This window comes from Cygnus atratus, chromosome 3 (genome assembly GCF_013377495.2).
Source record: "Cygnus atratus isolate AKBS03 ecotype Queensland, Australia chromosome 3, CAtr_DNAZoo_HiC_assembly, whole genome shotgun sequence".
Classification (NCBI taxonomy): domain Eukaryota; kingdom Metazoa; phylum Chordata; class Aves; order Anseriformes; family Anatidae; genus Cygnus; species Cygnus atratus.
Window position 1 is genome coordinate 39,228,893 of NC_066364.1, and position 19,364 is coordinate 39,248,256.

The window sequence follows — 19,364 nt, forward strand, 5'->3', positions numbered from 1 at the left end:
GGAGGGACTTACAAATCTTCCACTCATTTTAAGGGGGTAGCACCTGTTGTACAAAACAGTCCAGAAGTTCTTATTTCTCTTGAAAAAATGGTACCCAATGCAGTATTTGATTTTGCCTGTTAGAGGAACTTTGTTGTACTGAGTAGGATTGGAAGTGGCTGACAAATCTGTGCTCCAGAGGGACAGAAATAAAAAGGTCATGAATTCTCTCCAGGCATGGACACAAAGCTGGCTCCTAGTTTGTAAGGAAGTATCCTTACATAAGTAGAATATCCCCTTTGTAGATTACCATCAGGATAAACTGAAATGTTGCAGAACGGGGAGGAGGAGTTTTATGCACATACAAAATAAGGGGAAGCCTGCTGTACACTAATGTATGTCAACTGCTGCTACTGCAGACTTCAAAGAGAGGGGTATATACAGAAGAAGGAGGAAAAGGATAAAATTCTGGTAAACTGTTATGCATAAAAACTCACCTTAAATTACTGTTATTTTCTTCTCATTCATAGCATGGCCGGACCCCCCTGCATCTTGCTGCCCACAAGGGTCACCTCCATGTTGTCCAGATTTTGTTGAAAGCAGGTTGTGACCTGGATATTCAGGATGATGTAAGTAGATACAGCTTCCCTGCTTGGGGTGGAGGGGAGAAGGCTGTTGTTCCATCAGTAATTTGCAAATGAGCATAGGTCTTCGCTTCTTTGAAGTAGGATTAAAAGAAAGCAAAATCTGTCTCTGTTTTTTTCTAATTTGGAGATGCAGCCTCTAATTTGGAGATGCCAAATTTGCGTGAGAGACAAAGTAAAATGAGGTGTTTTTCGACGAGTTGCTCAGTCCTTACGCTCCAGCTGCAGAGCTTTGTGCGAGCTGTGATTGTGCCGGGCTGGTGTGAGTAGCAGTGAGAGCTGGTGCCTGCCGCTGGGTACAGAAATTAAGTTAGAGCTCGTTACACTGTGCAAGAACCCGCTGGAGGACGTCAGGTGGGGGACGTAATCTGTTTTGCCTGAAGTGGGAGATGCTTTTGTGTCGATGCATGCCACAGCAAATCGGGCAACTGCAGTGGGGAATTACCAAGAAAGAAATGATAACCACGGTTGGCTGCCGTGGTTGATGCGGGGAGGTCGCATCTTTTAGGCTGTTGGGTGGTAAGCATCAGCACAATGCAAACAGCTTCGAGGTTAGTAAATGGTAGTTTGTTTTCATTCGGTCAAATATGTAAGTTGTTGGAACTTCCTCGATTTCCATTAACTTCCTGGCTTTCCATAAAAAGTTCTAATCTTGCACCAGGTTTTAAGGCACGTTGGAATGACAGGTAACACAGTTTTAGCTACCTCACTCTGATGAAAAAAAATGGAGGCCAAAATGTGCAACAGCAGTTGAATAATTAGGACTTCCCTCCGATTCGTTGCTAACTTCTGATGGCACACTGGCACAAATTTGAGGAATGGTTGCTTTGTTTCCCTCTGTAATAAGTAAGATTCTTCATGCAACCTGGAAGTCCAAAGGTTGCTAGTAGAGGCACCCGTATGACTATTAAAAGGGCAAAGAAGATGTCTAGGTGCCTTTTGAAAAGCCATGTAGGCATTTGTTTGCATGCAAAGGATCTTAAATATCTGTAGAAACTGGAAAACTGGTTTCCTTCTCCACAAGAGCAGCTGAATCCCCATGAGGTGCAAGCAGTCTGGCAAGTGTACACCTGTACAACCGTGGTATTAGTGCAGCCAACTTTCTACTGGGGAACTTGTTTTTCTAGGAAGAAACTTTCTCTCCTGCACTCTTTATGCTTTCACTATGCCCTTCTGTAGAAAGGAGCAGATTTGCAAGTGTAATGGCAATATCAGTTTATTCAGATATACCCTGAATATGTTTTTAGACATAAATGCAAAAATGCATAAAAGCAGAAATGATTCATCAGATATTTAAGACAAAATTGCAGGCACTTTACAAGTACAGTCAGTGTTCCTGAGAAATAAAAGTTAGACTGCAAGAGCTTCCACTGATTTGCTCAAACTGGGTTTCTTTGAAAACTGCTTTTTGAGTAAGTGTTTTTTATTTTTTTATTTTTTATTTTTTTTAATCTCTAGTCATAAAATCTAGACTACTTATATGTAAACCTGATTCGTTAGCCATAATGGAAAAAGAGTAGATTGGTGCTTAGCACTATTTTGGTTTAGCGAAGAGTCTTGCACTGCAGAAATATCCAGCTCATAAAAGACCTTATTTCACTTGCCTGGCAAGCTTCTCCAGGTCTTTGTTCACAACAACTGGATACCTCTTCTTAATGTGGTGACTGATCTGAACAGAATAGGTGCATGCTTGATTTACAGATACTGTTTCTTAAAGCACAGTGCGATTTTTTGCTCTGTATTTAGTACTAGTCATCTGGTTTGGGCTAAGGAGAACCTCAGGAGATGCTGAGACTCAGAGGGTGGGTTTGGATTTGTCTCGGAGGAGGAGAAGGAAGGCTAAACTCCACATGACGATTTTTGCTTGTGAAAGGTATTAACTAAAATATTTCTGCTTTCCTTTCGCATAGGTCTTCAAGAAGGTTCTCTATTTGTTTTCTCCTTGTATAATTCATTTTTACACTTTATTTATGCCATACAGAAATGTTCATATTCTTTTTTAATTGCAATCTATTGATTATGCCTTCAGTCACTCTTATCCTGTGCTTATTTGGCAGTGAAGGCACTTTAGCATCAAGTGTTGATTAACATCATTACATTTCATTTCAGGAATACTGATTTAGGTTCAGAGATTAAATTGCTCATGAGAGTGGGGAGTATCGTATTTCATTGAAAATTAAATTACTTGATTTTTGTCTGCAGAATTATGATAACAGAAGTCTTCAGGTTCTAAAAATAAGCATATTCTATTTTTCTAAATAACAAGAGAACTCAACATTTTATTTTGGAGTTGACTATAGCTAATAAATAAATGCAATACTAACTTTTCATCTGCTACATGATAAGCAGAAACTTAAAAACTGCTAAATGTTTTGGAGAGATTCAAACACTAACTTCATGTTCTACAGATGTATTCTTTAGAACACGGCAAGAGCCGTGAGAATTAGTTGAAGAATGACCTCCAGTGGCCTGGAGTGGGATTATTATGAATTTCAACCGGTGGAGTCCAGCTCTGTAGAGTACGCAACCCCAGGAGCTAATTCCTTCCTCCTCCCTGCCAATCCTGAAAACTCTTACTGGGATCCCAATGCAATCTCTGACTGGTCAATGAGTATTCATACAGCACACACCTCAGAAATAGTCAAGGAGAAAGTTGTCCCGGTGAAGGAAATCAAGGAAGAGAAAGATAAGAAAAACCAGAAGAGAAAGGCTAGAAAGGAACCTAGAAGATCAGAGAGAGAGAAGGAGGTTAGAAATCTTGTGCGTCAATCCTGCCTTGAGCTTCACTTCTCCCATGGCTGCATGCTGCAAAATCTTGGACTGGCAGCCTGGCATGACAGCTCTTGGAGGTGCATGACTGCATGGCAAGCTTTGTGCTGGGTGCTCTGCATAGTTTCCTGCCCTGTATGTGCTTTCTGAAAATCTAACGGGAAAAAAAAGTAAACTTTAAAACCCTGAAAAGGCCCTGAAACTTCTCTTCTGGAAGTTCCACTTTAAGAAGTGGAAAATTAATTTCAAATGGAACAATAATCCAGAGGTCAAAATCATTTCTAGTTGAATGTAAATATGCAAAGTGGCTTATTCTTATGCTCCCATTTAAGTCTTGTTTAGTGTCATTTAAGCTGTAATTTCTTTAATTCATGTTTATTTTTCCACGCCTTGATCACTTCTGCTGGCCATGCATCATCATTTACTGTTCAGAGTGAAATTCTGCTTACTGTGTATTTGTGACGAATGACTTTCTTCAGCAAAGGAGGACACTGGCATTGAGAAGCACTAGGGCACATTCGGTTGCCTTTGTGTACAAAGGCTTCAGAATATTCAAATATGCTTATATGTTCTTCGGAGTATTTTACACTTGATTATATTTTCACTTTTGAATGTTTTCCAAGAACTTTATACTATGCATTCAGTGATTTGATTTCAAAGAATGAGACTTCGCAAGTGCCATCCAGCTCTTTGTATCAGGGATTGAAGGCATGAGTTCTTGCTGTTGATTTTGGTGCAATTCAGTAGCAAGACAGCTTGGTGATTTCTGCAAACATGAAAAGATAGTGAGGAGGCAAAGCATGACACTGGAAGAGGCTTTAAAGGAGACCGTGGAACTGATGGAGGCTCTGGAGAAAAGGAGTGTGTAGGAAAAACAATATATAGTGGTTATGATAGTTTTTAAAACAGAGAAAGGAAAAAGTAACATGTATTACAAACCAGTGTAAACTAGATCTCATTAAACTGGGGGATTAGAGTCTTTGGGGATTAGAGACTCCAATACCTCTGTGCTAGTCCTGTACCATGATAGTGGCAGGATAGCTGTGAGAAGTACTAAGAGCTACCCGAAACTCTTTTATAAGTTGTTTGTGTTATTTTCTTGTCCTTGGAATGAACTTCAGATATGAAATAGATGACTGTCCAGTTCCCACGTGTCTGGTCCCAGTGGCTGCATTCACTGCTTTAAGTTAGTCAGCAAATGAAGAAACTTGAGGAGCCTAGAAGGTAATCACAAGCACCAGGATGCTGAGCAAAGGCTGCCTTGCCTTGCCAGCACAAAAATGCTAAAAGAAAGAGAAATGCTAAAATCTGTGGAGAAGGTTGGCCTGCAGCCCTCTGCTAAAACAGGAATTTAAGCTCTGTGTCAGGTTTCAGGCTCTGGAAACCTACCTGGGCCTTTTTATGCAATAGCTCTGTTGTATGCAGAGCACTCTGGATGTACAGTCCCTTATTCTCTGCCCAAGGGGATGCAAAACCACATTCCTGGTCTCCCACCAGCATCTCACTCTCTCTAGCCCAGCAAATGCAGCTGTATTTCTTGAATGTGAAGTAATTTTGACAAAGAAGTGCTCTCACTGCGAGACAAGCTGGGCGGGTACCATAATCTCTGGGCTGCTGCAGGAAAGGCAGCTTGTTGGGCCTTGTTGGGTCTGTGTGGCACTGGTTCCAGCAAGCGTGCTGAGAGGTGGCGGGGAGACACCTACACGGTGGGCTGTGGCACAGGTTGGTGTGAGGGACACCTCGGGTTCCTCTTGGGTTCCATCACAGCACCAGTGCCTCGTGGTGCTGGGCGAGCTGAGATGCCTACTGTGTTTGGGTGGAAATGCCTCAGTCTTAGTTGCTTTCAGGGCTAGGCAGCAGCTAAGCCAGGGGGTTTGAGAGGCACTGTTGTAGACTTAGCTGCCTTACTTCTACCAAGTCTCTCTTAAGCACCTGAGAGTCCCTTTGGCTTCGGGCCCACGTCTGCATTTAGGCAAGCTCACTTCTGTTGTTTCTGTCAAGGTCACATTTGTGTGACACTGGAGTTATTGCTCTTCATTGTTCCTGGTTTGCAGTCTGTTCCTAAGGCATAAATCACTTACAAATAGGATCATAAATTGTGCCCAGCATAATACTCTGGGCAGTTAATGTGCACTTTCAGGTGGATTTTTTCTCCGACTCTCTAGACTAGTCCCTTAATGCTTTGCTAAAGGCAGAACTCTGATGAACGCTTCCAGAGACAGTTATTTTAGCAATTAATAAAAAGATACGTGAGTCAGTGATTGCACTGTGTGAAAATGCACACTCTGAAAGAAATACAGCTCGTCTGTTATATGTGGCTCCATAAAGGCCAGTTACTGGTTTGCTCCTGTACTACTGGGGAGGAAAGATGGGTTAAAAACATCGTGATGCACTCTGTATTACTTATACCTGGGTTATGTGATGTGCCTGGGCTGCTCAGTACCTCACAGCACAGAGGGAATTGTGGTCTCTGGGCTCAGTTTCCATGGTGTACAGTCAATGTGTGCGCTGAGGTGTGAGGAAATGGTCCACAAAACCCTGCCCTGGTGGCTGGGGTTGTAGGGACTGTCACCAGAAAGTCAGGATCTTCCAGCTCTTCGCTGGGAGGTGCCTCAGCCCAGTAAGGCAGGACTCCAGTAAGGCAGATATCCTTTGACACTCCCTGGTATATGAATGAGGTCAGGACCTCATCCGTTCATTGACCTGGTCAGGAGGCTGCCTGGGGACCAGAATATTGCCTGGGACCAAACCTGGGCATGGCTCTCGGTGCCACCCCACATCCTCAGGAGGAGCTGCCCAGGCCTGGGCTGGGCCGCTCTGAGCGCAGCAGGCCCTGAGGGAGACATGCACCTGCAGCAGGGAGGTGCTTTCAGACATGTGTTTGGTTTGAATTTAACTAAGATCCTGTCAGAAGTAGCTGCCATATCCGCAAACCCCCCAAAGCTGAATGTCCTTTGACCTCACTGCAATTACTGTCATGAGGCTGGGTGGATGACAACAGCAGCCTTGACTTAAAGTGTACTCAGCGAGGGGATCCTTAATTACAAACTAAATCCCGTACAATCCATTTGTGCCCCCAGTCTTATCTCCACGATCAATTTTCCAGACTGCAAAGAAGCAGTAAGCAACTATTCATTGTCAAAGCTCCGTCCGTCCCCATGGCAGATGTCATCTTGTTTTACTCCTGGTTGTAATGTCGTCTGGCATTTTGCTGGGGTAGCAATTACAGGTTGGCGGGATGGGTTGATGGATTACATTCCAGTTTGGTCAGTAGGTGAGATGGCCTTTGCACTGTTCACATTACCCATTGCTCTGCAGTAGGGTGTTAAGTTCTGCCCTGGCTTGTTAGAGAGCAGATTCCTGTGCAGGAATAGTTATTGGAAGCTATCTGACACTTGCACATGTGAGATGGTATATTTTGGAAGATTTCCATAACATTTTGGTTATCTTTCAATGTGGAATAAATACATAAGTTCAGAGAACTTGCAGTGCTGTCTGTTTTGCCATACTTTGTGTTTTTCTAAAAGTCCAGGTTCCTGGGACTATTCTTGTGTTTGTTTTAACTCTCTTCAAATACAGTGAGAGTCTTAGTAGGGCAAGAAGAAATGTAAGCATATGTCACTTTTACAGATGAAACATAAATAGCAAAAGAAAAAAAACACACCTCAGTGTAGTTTTTAAAATCAGCTTCATGAAAACAAGCCAATTTAATGATATACTGGTGGTGGGAGTTAGCGTTGCAGGGGTTACTGAAAGGTTGTGGTTGGCAATGCTCATTTTGCCCCTATGGATTGATAACTGCTTTGTTGTCATTAGCATAAAAGAGCCCCACTGAGAGCAATTTTAAAGTCAGCTGCTAATTGCCTTTGAGAACAGATTATTCAAATTATCCAGTTATTTAAATAATTGTAGACTGTGGGACAGAAAATATGGAAATCCCTTTAGTTTTAGTATTTAATATCAGGTAAGACCAGATGATAAAATTTCTCTACTACAAATCTTTATATCTCTTTCGTACTAGCTTCCTGCAAGCCTTTTTTTTTTTTTTTTTTTTTTTCCCTGCAGGATACATTGCATCTCTCTACCCTTTGTGTATTTTTGGTGGATATTGTCTAGATAAGCAGAAGCAGATTGAGCTCCCACTCTGTTGTTTATTCATCCCCCCAAAAAGGCTGTGCGCAGCTTTGAAGCTAGTCTTTGTGCCTGGACTCACAGTCTGTGCTTCAGCACTGCAGGTTCAAAGCAACTTCAAAGAGACATGACAGGTTGTCGGGGGAGCACTGGAGACACTGCAGCTTGGTTTCCCATTGATCAGTGTCTTACATCCCTACATGCTGCTGCATAAATCCTATTTCCCCCCTTTCCTCACCATCTCACAAAAATGCACATAAAAATATGTCGATAACCCAGAAGGGCAGAGTGGGGTGAGAGGCAGCATGTGCTGTGCGAGGAGCCTTGATAGCGGCAGCCCTGACGGTGCAGGTAACTCTGAAGCTCCCCTGTTAAAGCCACTAGTTTGAGTCTCTATCTTGGGCTCTCTAGCTCAGCAGATAAGTTCAACAGTTAGAGGAGAGATAGATGGATGGATGGTCAGGTGAGATGACCACATCAGCATCATTTCTTTTGGAAACTTAGCCATAAAGGAAATAAATGGATGTAAGAAACTTGCTTGTTGCTGCAACAGGGCAGGTCAATGAGAAGGGAAAGTCGTTTGGACCTTAAGATCACTTGGTTGTTTGAATGAAATAAGCTGATCGTCTTGCAGTTGTGGTCCTCATCATAAAATTGCCTCCACTCTTAGCACTAATTGGTAAATCCATCAGAGGTGCTGAAGACATCAATCTCATCTCATGCTCCTTATCCTAAGCAGGGCTGATGGAGCAATCAGAGCCAAAACGGGGGAGCCTCATCCAGTCAGTGTAAGTAGTGGAGGATCATTGTGATGAATTATGACAGCCTGTAATTGCCTTTAGGGATATTGTTGGTTATTAGGTACATAGTGCCAAATGTGTTAGATTCCGTGCCTTCTAATACTGGCATATTTTTAGAGGACTTCAGTGCTGTGTATGGAATTGTGATGAGTTGAGAACTTCGGAAAATAATTGTTGTGTAGGTCTCTGATGCTTTTTAACTTCATTAATCTTGGAAACTTTAATGATGGTTGTTTACGGGGACTGTTTTCAAAGGCAGCTTGGATTTAAACAGCACGTGTTGAAGACGCAGCCTGTGTGTGTGCTGTGTGTGCGTTGACTGTGTTTGTATTAAGTCAAAATCAGGTGGCAATAATACGGATTAAAGATTTGCTTCTTTTTGCAGGGTGATCAGACAGCATTGCACCGGGCTGCTGTCGTAGGGAACACCGATGTCATTGCAACTCTCATTCAAGAAGGTTGTGCTTTGGACAGACAGGACAAGGTAACAAGCAAAAGTGAAGCCCTGTGGGGTGGCAGCTTTGTCAGCCAGTAATATTAAGATCTCATAGAAGAAATTATAGTTTATGCTCCTGAGTAAGTACTTAACATTTAGAAAGTAATTGGGACAGTTACACCGAAGGAAAAATAAAAAATAAAAAGCTATACCATCTCTTTAACAGAAGCTACTGATTTAGTTATTTTTTGATATCAAGCTGCTAGTTTTTGATTTAAGTTTGTTCTCAGCTCATTGATGGAGAAATCACAACCATACTATGCCCTACCCAAGACAGTGCACAGTTACCCTCAATTATCCCAGAAGCTGAGAATCCCAGGCTGTAAATTTAGTTTGTAAATAAAGATAACTAAGTCCACATTCCCAACAAAAGCTTTTGTGCTATTCTCTGCTTGCAAGGATAAGTGGGAAGAAGTGGAAGGTGAAGACAGCAGGAGGTTGAAGATAGGAAGAATAGAAAGGAAGAAGTACCTAAGGTGTCTGTGGAAGTTACTTTAAGTTTTACTCTGGGATATATCTGCATCTGCTAAAAATAAAATAGAAAATTAGCTAGTAGGAAAGGAAAAAAGATTTATTTCTCAGGTGACCAGGTGACACATGCAGCTCCTGCAGTCTGAATGTAACATTGCTCTGTGTGAGGACCCAGTGCGCACTAAACTTCTCCTCTTGTGTGTGTGCTCTTCAGGACGGGAATACCGCTCTTCATGAAGCTTGTTGGCATGGATTCAGTCAGTCTGCCAAAGTGCTCGTTAAGGCAGGAGCTAACGTGCTTGCCAAGAACAAGGTGAGACACATACAGAAGGAGCTTTCATTTCTAGTGTAAGGTGGCTGATTCTCATCACTGGAGATTTTTGGTCATGGCATTTCTCAGGAGGCTGGAGACCAGCTCCTCGTGGGACATTTTTCCTCTACTTTTGCGTCTGTTATGCTTGGATGGTCCCTCCACAGGCATTAGGAAATTCATATTTTCACAGCTGATGCCGGAGGAACTCAATTGCGCTTTGAATGATACATCAGTTAGAGCAGAGGAACAGTGCAACTCCCTTGGAAATCTTCACAGTGCTCTAATTTATAAGGAGTACATTTATTGTGACTGGTGTGATTTAAAATGAATATGAATTGTATTAATTAGAATGTGGCATTCAGAATCTATTTTCCCAGAAATTGAACAGCCAAATAAATGTAAGCCACAAAGGGAAAAAGTAGTCTTGTATCTTTTCTGAGAAAGTTCTTCCTGATACATAAGTGTAGGCTCTTACCAAAAGCTTGTAATGAACCTGGATGATCCTTCTTTTGGTATTTACAATATCTTAAGAATAACAAAGCAATGCATTTTAATTCCACACTAACTGCAATATTTGTGGAAGACTTGTCTTCAGTTCACTAATTCAAAGGTGAAAGAAATAGCAGTAGCAGCCCATGGCATGAGCTGAGTTAGGGCTCGGACCATGGTGCCACTGGGTTGGTCAGGTTGCATGGGTGGCACCGTGTCCTTTGTTACAGGTAAGAGGGTTTTGGGATGTCTTTATGGGATCTCTGAGCATTTTTTCAAGCAAATGACACAATATTTTAGTAAATGTACTTCTAAATTGTAAATACTTCTGAATACCTCTAAAATTTCAACAAAAAGTGCCAGGGAAGAAAGGGAAAAAGAGAGACAGGTGGTGAAAATCTTAAAATTTTGAATGAAAAGGCCCATTGCCTCGGCACGGTTTTCTGTCTTTCTGCGTGTGTATGCAGTATATAAGCATATATTTGTACAATTGTGGTCACTTGTGGTATGTAGTTACATCATCTTTGATATTATTTTATGCGTACTCCTTCTTTTATATTGTTCCAACTTCCAGTTTTTTTCCTGTGTTGTTCATCTTGATTTGCTTCAAAGGTACTTGAGACAACTTCCCATGCTTACACATAACAGATGATAGTAGCTGACTTTATAGGCTTCTGAACCATTTTACTCCTGTCCCTGGATGTGCTTGTCTCTATATATGTATATTTATGTACAAAGGTGTGTGCTTAAGAGGCAAGTCGTGTTATCCTGCAAGCTCGGATGCCTTAGGGCGTTAGAAAATTTAGCTTGTAATACAGCATCTGTCAGCTGTTTGGAGACAACCTCTTCTAAAAAGCACACAAACAGAATAGCTTAGCAGTGTTAGCATCTGAGATACGACTGGTGTACTGCATGAGTTCCTTCTGTGCTGGTCTTTGATGTCTTACCTGTGCAATCCTCTCTCTTTGCCTTTGATCATTTGATGCTTTTTAATGAACAGGGCCTTTTCTCAGGAGCTGCTGAAAAACAAGGGAACTGTGCATGCTTGCACACATGCGTGCACTTCGACCCTTTCTGCTTTCAAGAAAAAATGTAAAGCTTAATTCTGCTTAATCCCCAAATGGTTTCCTGGTCTCTCGACTTCCAGTGTTACTGATGACAAGGCATACTTTTTCTGACAGCTTTCCTGGCAGCCAGGACTAAGAGCCATGTGCAGCAGCACCTTGCAGTCCCCTGGCTTATGCCTGGGCATCTGGAGGCTTTGGCTGAATGGCTCTCACTGCCTTGTTAGAGGGACAGAAACGGGCTGCTGGATTTGCCAGCTCCTGCTAAGCGGCAGAAGACAGGAGGATTTCGGTGTGTTTTTGCTGTACCTCCTGGTTAATTTCTCCTGGGACTGCGTGGGGAACACTTCTATATACACGCTTCTTGCAGCACGGCATCCCGAGCACAGGATTTAAAAGAGCAATGCAGCTGAAGACAGTTTCTGTAACAAATGAAATGCAGAGACCAGACGGGACACGGGATTTTAAAGGGAAGTCAGGTGATATTTCTTTCAGAACAAAACTGTATGTTCGCTTATGTCTGGAACCTCTTTGATTTTTAGACATTTGCAGCAGGTTGAGAATGTAGGCACAGAGCGAAACAACTAAGGAAGGGGAAAATGTTATAGTAGGAATGAAAGCAAGACTGTCCTGAGGAGTATTATGGCATGGGAAGTTTTACTTCTTTAAATTAAGTACATGATATTGCTGCTTGATTTTAATTAACTAGAAGTTTCTAGATTCTTTGCTACCTGAGCAATGCAGATATTGTTAGATTGTCCAGTTTCTGCCTCAACTCTGTCCCAGATAAATCATTTCCAGGATGAAGTGGGTATTGCAATCTCCAGGTTTGGTCAGCTCATAGCATTGGGAAGAAGCAAGTTTCCCACCCCTGAGTGGATCTTCCTGTGGGGAGACCTGCGAGGTTTTGTTTTGTAAAGCTCCTGTCCAATTTCTAAATACGACTTCTGTATTTTCCTGTGTTTCTCTAAGGCAGGTAACACACCTCTGCACCTGGCTTGCCAGAACAGCCATTCCCAGAGCACTCGTGTTTTGTTACTTGGAGGATCTCGAGCAGACCTCAAAAACAATGTGAGTTTGGAAAAGGACACGTGTTCATTTTTGTGTGCCTTTGTTTTAGCCATACTGCTTTAACTTGTGGAAGTACTCAGGTTTTAAACTGTGATTTTTGTCAGAAGTTCAAAACCGAACACTAACAAATGGCTGTAAATGTTGCACACAGGAATGCTTGAGGTAGGGCTGGGTGAGACATCGCTTGTACCCGGCTCCTGAGTGGGGCTGGAAGGACCCGAGGGGTTTTGTTGTTACCCAGACCAGCACAGCTGATCCTTTGCTGCTTTTCGTGGTCTGAACCATGTCGTGTCGTGTTGTCCTGCAGTGGGGCTCCTCTTCCAAGAAGATAGAAATCTTATGGGGGTTTTATGCCAGCACAGTGAAAGACTTTAGGCCTGCCCTCACAGACATATAATGCATACTGCGTGTTGGTTCGTCAAATGAGGTAGATTCAAGGTGCCTTGACAGCTTTCCTCCTATTTTGTAATGGATCTGGCATGACAAAGGCAAAAAACAAAACAAAAACTACAAGTGGAAGCCAGATGTCTTTGTCCTGCTGAATAACCTGGGGGCAGAGACACACAGAAATGGAAACGTGTGGGGCTCTGCTCCCAGCTCAGCCCCAGCTGCCTGTCCTGGGAGCTCAGCTCTGGCCCCACTCCTCAGGTTTTCTTCTCTGTGTGTGACTTTCCAAATCATGCTGGTTGGGGGGGCAGGAGAACAGACCTAGTGTAAAGATGTGAGTGCAGGGCCTTACAGTTACATTGTTTTCCATCAGTGGTTGAAGAATTGGTGTCCCCTCCCTCCCCTACCCCTGCTATTGCTAAGCTTTGTACCAAAGGGAAGACAGCATTGCTGTTCGGCGGGGGTGTGTGGCATTTGCTGCTCTTTTTGGTTTAATAGGATTATTTCATCCTTGAACACCATGACAAGTGCAAGCTTTCTTACTGCAATGACATGCTCAGAGCTTTGTTTCTGTTTGCAGGCAGGAGATACCTGTCTGCATGTGGCTGCTCGTTATAATCACTTGCCCATCGTTAGGGTGCTGCTCAGTGCTTTCTGTTCTGTCCATGAAAAGAACCAGGTCAGTGCATGAACTCCATTGCGACTCTGCGCCCTTCACATAATTTTCTTGTTGGAAAGAGAGGTTCCGACCCAGCAATCCCACTTCTCTGTGTGTTTCACTGTGCTGCCAAGTGCCTCAGCTTCCAAGAGTAGCTTTAAAGCAATGGCATATCAGTGGTTTATTATTTTGCCATCACATTTGCATCTTTTCTTTAAAACGTTTTCTATTTACGAAGCTCTGCAAAAGTGTGTTGGTGCAGAAAGGGGTGATGGGGACGGGGTAGTAACCTCGGGTTAGGGGCTGGGGGTCCTGTGCAGAATGGGTCTGGGCGAAAGACTTGGTCATTTCATGGGGCCCATTTTCTCCTCCATCACTGGGTGGTAACGAAACTGCAGCCACTGCAGGGACACTGTGATGCAGGGCTCACTTATGTTCAGATGCTGCAGAAGTGCAAATTTCTCTGGAATACTGCATTTTGCAGTAGTGGGAATCAACAATACAGAAAAATAGGAAAAATTATGCTTTAAGTTCAAAGTAATGATCAGTTTAACTTAGGATTAATCATCCATGGTTGTTATATAGGGAAGAGATTGATCACTGTACCTATAGCACAGCCTAATTGTGTGGAATGGATTTAGTGCAGTAAAACATCTTTTTGCACAGAGGGACACCACTTTCCCTCTTTTTTTCCCCAGTGCTACCTGAAGTTGTTCCATATTTGCACATCTAATGGTTTTACACCTTTACCTGGATAAGGTTTTACCTGGATAAGGTACACGCCTTATCCAAGTAGCAAGCAATAAGATTTCCACTAGCCTAGAAGGGATGTGCCTCTACCATTTTATGAAAACAAAGTGCAGGGCAAAAGGGACAGGAGGGCATTATATGCACGGGTACAGTGTCCCTCAGAGAGCTGCTGGCTCCGTTACCAGCACCTGAACCCAATCACAGCAGTCTTCACCTCAGTACACAGGAACAAGGGCAAGGCAGTGTTTGTGCTGGACCCATATCACCTCCTGGCTTTACTCCAGAAGCTGTTTTTTTTTTGTTGTTTTTTTTTCCCCTGGGGAATCTCGTGAAGAGAAAACCGACCATCTCGCTGCTGTTAATTATCTGGTTATTTCTGAGCAACGTGATACACGACCACCTGCACACCGAGGAACCAAACGTGCAGCAAAGAGAAGGTTGCAGTGGGCAAACCCGTTCTGCCCTCAGATGTCGTATCCGCTTGCTGGCGGTGGAGCTGGGCTGCCTCCAGGCTGTGCCGTGTGTCACTTCATTTAGTCAAAGCCCCTCAGCAGCACCCTGGCTGCATTCCTCAAAACAAGGCTGAAGTAGCTCTTTGCCCCTCCCGTCCCCTCCTGCCCAGCTCCGCTTTTTTGTGGAGCGAGCCTTATTGAAGCTCGGTTGTTGCTTCAGTAAGCGCAGGTCTTCTGGCCTCTCAGCACCCCATAAGAAGCTGAGATTTCTGCAGGGTGAGACCCGAGGACGAGTGTTACACGGCTGCTTTCTGCTTTGTGGCTTGCAGGCGGGAGACACGGCGCTCCACGTGGCTGCTGCTCTAAATCATAGGAAGGTGGTGAAGCTGTTGCTGGAGGCAGGGGCTGATACGTCAGTTGTCAACAATGTAAGTAGGACGTGGAACTCCTCTGGTATTTTGTGTTCATGCAGACTCTCCTCAACACTCTAGTGTTGGTAGAAAATATTTGGGAGTTGAATTAAATCTGGGTACATGGAAGCAGTTAGTCACTTCACTCTTTTGCACGGGGCACGTACTAACCTCAGGTGGAGAAATCCTCCATTTCCAGTGTTTTGAAGGAAATGCTGTTGTCTTTTTCCTCTCAGGCAGGTCAGACCCCTCTAGAGGTTGCCAGACAGCACAATAACCCTGAGGTTGCGCTTCTGCTCACTAAAGCATCCCAGGTACGTTGCAAATGTCTTTTGTTTGCAGTAAACACTGGCCCTGACACAGGTGGGGCTGAGACGGGTTATCCCCAAGGGGCCACAATGCCGTAGTCTTAGCCTTCTGCTATGAAAGGTGCCTACGTTTCTGCTGGGTGTTGCATAAATGCCTGCTCTGCTTCGCCCATCAGCATCTGGGAGTGCTCCCTCCTTCCTATATTGCCTTTTAGGAGAGGTGAAAACTACGTCTGCTTTATTTCTTGGCTTCTGTATCAGGAAGGAGCATGACATCCCTGAGTAACAGTGCCGTCTGCCTCCAGGTCTCACGCTTCAATCGCGGAAGAAGCCTGAGGAAGAAGAGGGAGAGGCTGAAGGAGGAGAGGCGAGCTCAGTCGGTGCCACGGGATGAGGTGGTACAGAGCAAGGTACAGCCTGGCATTACCAACTCTGTCTGCTGCACAGAGGGAGCGTGAATAAAAGCCACTGGGGCTAAATCTGTCTGGATCTGTCACTTGTGTCTGATAGCAGCAGCTCTCCGTATGGGACAGCCAGGGGAGGCCGGTTGTGTTCTGCTGCTGGGTGCCCGCCCATGTGTGCAGAGCAGCTCAAGACTAGGAAATGGAAGGGAACTCCTTTTCCCTGTCTCCCCAACTGCTCTGAACTCCCTGTCTCTGCTCCAAGCAGGGCAGCGTCTCGGCTGCTGACGACACCCAGAGCAGCGACCAGCCACCGCAGAGGAAAATAGATCTGAAGGATGAGCCCCGGTCAGCCTCTCCGGATCCCAAAGGGAAGAAGAGCAAAAAGAAAAAGCCAAAGGAGAAGGTATCAGTAGATTTAAAACAGCAGAGAGAGACGGGATCATTGTTGAGTACAGGTGTCCCTTTGGCATGTCAGTGAGCCAGGGCACCAGCTCTGCCCTGCTCACGGGGCAGAGGCAGCCTTCAGACCAAACTGATTTCTGGTGGGGAAATCCTCCTGTTGAGGGTCACATAAGCTGGGTTTGTGCAGAAATCTGGTTTTTGTGCTGACAAAAACCAAGATTATGGTGAGTAATGCAGCTGGATTTGTGTTTTGATCAGGTTTTTGCTGTAATTATCAGAAAGGATTTTTCATAAAAGGATTTCCCACCGGGAATAGTTTACTAAGGGGCTCATAAGCAGGTAAAATGTTGCTTGTGCTTCACACAGGTTTCAGCACTCTCCGACCCCATTTCCCCGGCCGATCAGCAGACACTCCCTCGGCCCCAGCAAAACCTGCCAAAACGCAGGAGTAAACATCACTGCTCCTCTCCGCCGCCTCCCCACGAGGTCCGAGCCTACCAGCTGTACACCCTCTACCGAGGGAAGGATGGGAAGGTGATGCAGGTGAGCGAGCTGCTGCCTCGTGGAGGGAGGCACGCTGAGCAGCACTCGTGGCTGGGGCACGGCTAGCTGGTCAGATAGAAAATGCTCTCGATCAGCTCCATGCCTTGGGTATGAAATAACGACTGCGGATTTATTTTCCTTGCTTGGGCTTCAGTTGTGTTTTGGCATGAAACCAGGCACACGGCAAGATGGTTTTACGTATGCTAAGGAACGGGTAACGATTTTTGCCCTAGAAAGCAGTAACTTTTTGGAGACAAGCTGTGAACAGTGATTGAGAATGGCACTGGAACTTAAAGGATACACTTTGAAATATTAAGATTTCTGATAGGAAAGGCAAGAAAGGTTTTCTAATGAAAATAAATGAAAGTTGTGTGAGCACTGACGCTTACTACTTAAACCCAGTGCTCGAGTGTACTCAATACATTCTGTTTCAATTCTTTGTTTATTGCAGCAAGTCTTTGGGGATTCTGGGATTGCTGGAGGCAGGAGCTGTAGAGAAATTGGTTTACAGACCAGGAGTAGCAGCTCATGTACATTTATTTCAGTTTAGAAATGGTTATTTTACTCCACTCAGTTTATTTTATTCTGCTAGTATTTACCAGTTCACGTTTCTATAACAGCATGAAATCAGTCAGCAAATGACCCCGTAGACATTGCAAACATCTGCACTGTTGTTTTCTTAATGCTGCCTTCCTGCACCTCTGGGCGATCAATCCTTTCATTTCATTAACTTTTCACATCCCTCCACAGCTATCCTCGTTCCCTTGCTGGAAGGAAATTCAGGAGATCAGTCAAGTCAGACTTCAGAGGCTTTATACGCCTTGTTCTCCAACATCTCACTGTGTAACGCAGGGGAAATTTCCAGACAGGGGCATTATGGGATTATCCTAATAGGATAGGAAGGAAGGAAGGAGGACTTCTCAGATGCTAAGACGAGTACGTCCCTACCCCTAGGGATGGTAGGATGGAGGATGGGCAGGTAGGAAAGATCTAGGGAGCAGGAAGAAAGGTGTAGGGAGCAGGTAGGATTTGTATACAAACCTAATCTATTAAAAAAGTTTAGCTTAACGCAGACAGACTCCCTTCCAGCATTTCCTGAAAATACAGGACACTCCTCTCTCCCCTTCTTTTTAGCCTGTCTTCTTTGATGCCCTCAGGCCCTGAACAGTAAACAGAATGTCTTAAGTACATGCATTTCTGAAACTTTCTCTAGCACGCCGCAACTGTCCCACCTTCCCCTGCCGAGGGGACAACCCACGCTCTGTGAACATCACTGTAGGGCCGAAGGAGAGAGGGAGGCTCCTCTGCAGGCGGATGCAGAGCATCTGGGTTGGGCTCCAGACACCCTCGAAGGAGCCAGTTTCTGTCTGAAGACTGCAGAGGAAGCCCGTGAGGATTGTCTGCCCTTGCCTAAGGGAGCCTTTTGTCGCCATCTCCCTGAGAGAATTACATGTGGTCAGTGCAGCTCCCCGTGCAGGGACGGTGTCACGCAGGTCAAAGGTAGGCAGCTGGAAGGTCAGCCAGATGCCTGCAGGGTGACGGGAGGCAGGAGAGGTGAGACCTTGCCTTGCAGTACGAAAAATGAGCATATTATTGGCATTGGGTTAAAAAAACAAATGCATACAAAACCACACATCCACAAAAATCAGACCATACAATTCAGAATTACAGCACTGAGACGAGGGTACAGGTCTGTGAGGTGATGCCCTCTCATATGGCACACAGTCAGTCCCACAGCATGTATGAGCTAACCTCAGTGCTGCTCGAAGCCCCAGCGTTAGGATTTGGGCATATAGACGAGATCAATCATTTTCTAGTCTGTGTTTTTCCAACTAATGTACTGTTTGCTGAGCTGTAAGATATTATTAGGAGGGTAAGGTATGGTACATGGTACAAAAGAGCTCAATAGTGACTCAAAGAAGCTGCGATAAGGTTCCAGGTGCGCTAAGAGGACAGCAGGATGTAGCAAGTGAATGTTTTCCTCTTTTCAGGCACCAATAAATGGATGTCGTTGTGAGCCCCTGATAAACAAACTGGAGAATCAGCTGGAGGCAACCGTGGAGGAGATAAAAGCTGAGTTTGGGACAGTACAAGATAAGATGAATGTTAAGCTGGGCCAGATGGAAAGCAAAACTCAACATCAAGTAAGAATATGACCCGGAGGTCTGTTCGCCCACAAGATTATTAGAAACATATCCTTAGCATAATGAGTGTTTTCATTGTCATGGTTCGTTTATTGCTTCTTGCGTTGTAAAAATGAACCTGAAAGCTAATACTCAAGACCAGGGAACTGTGACATTCCACAGGGATCTAATGTTGCAAGCTGGGGTCTTGAGAAAAACATATTTAATGTGCAAGTGGCTTCAGGTGCTTCTTTAGACAGTAAATCTAAACTGCTTGAGGGAAACTTACAGAGAGAGTGCTGTCCTATAGCTGGTAGTTCGTAATTGTAAAAACCCCTTTTGTTGAATTCTCTTTACATTGATGTTCAGGATCCTTTAAATTATTTTTAACGTATTTTTTTTTCATTAAATAATTTTGCGATCGGACCTTTTTGCAAGCTACATCAAATTGCAGTTGGCACCATTCCTGGAAACAAAGACTGAAAGACAGAGCGTACTGTGACTTGCAAGGTCCACAGATGGAGTTTTGTTTTTTTAACGCGATCGCCTTGGCTAAGTCATGTTTTTTTTCCCCAGCTCCGCGTTTTAGACAAGCTGATGGCAGAGCGGCTGTCCGCAGAGAGAACAGAGTGCCTTCATCGCCTGCAGCAGCACACTGAGCTGGAAAAAAACGAGGGAGAGAAACGGCAGGTAGGGCTTG

At 44.3% G+C, this 19,364-nt stretch overlaps 1 protein-coding gene across 6 annotated transcripts in view; it reads left to right on the plus strand.

Moving 5' to 3' along the window:
• ANKRD6 (ankyrin repeat domain 6) overlaps positions 1-19,364 on the plus strand; it is a 116,833-nt gene that overhangs the window by 90,797 nt on the left and 6,672 nt on the right. For 2 of the 6 annotated variants that reach the window (XM_035559537.2, XM_050709940.1), the window contains 12 exons: positions 510-608; positions 8,709-8,807; positions 9,505-9,603; positions 12,129-12,227; positions 13,195-13,293; positions 14,804-14,902; positions 15,121-15,198; positions 15,498-15,602; positions 15,862-15,999; positions 16,365-16,541; positions 18,533-18,685; positions 19,241-19,354. In XM_035559537.2, the coding sequence (XP_035415430.1) occupies positions 510-608; positions 8,709-8,807; positions 9,505-9,603; positions 12,129-12,227; positions 13,195-13,293; positions 14,804-14,902; positions 15,121-15,198; positions 15,498-15,602; positions 15,862-15,999; positions 16,365-16,541; positions 18,533-18,685; positions 19,241-19,354 (1,359 nt within the window). Of the gene's footprint in view, positions 1-509; positions 609-3,077; positions 3,372-8,708; positions 8,808-9,504; positions 9,604-12,128; positions 12,228-13,194; positions 13,294-14,803; positions 14,903-15,120; positions 15,199-15,497; positions 15,603-15,861; positions 16,000-16,364; positions 16,542-18,532; positions 18,686-19,240; positions 19,355-19,364 lie in introns of those variants that run through there. The other 4 variants (XM_035559536.1, XM_050709941.1, XM_050709942.1 and 1 more) reach the window with 4 other exon arrangements.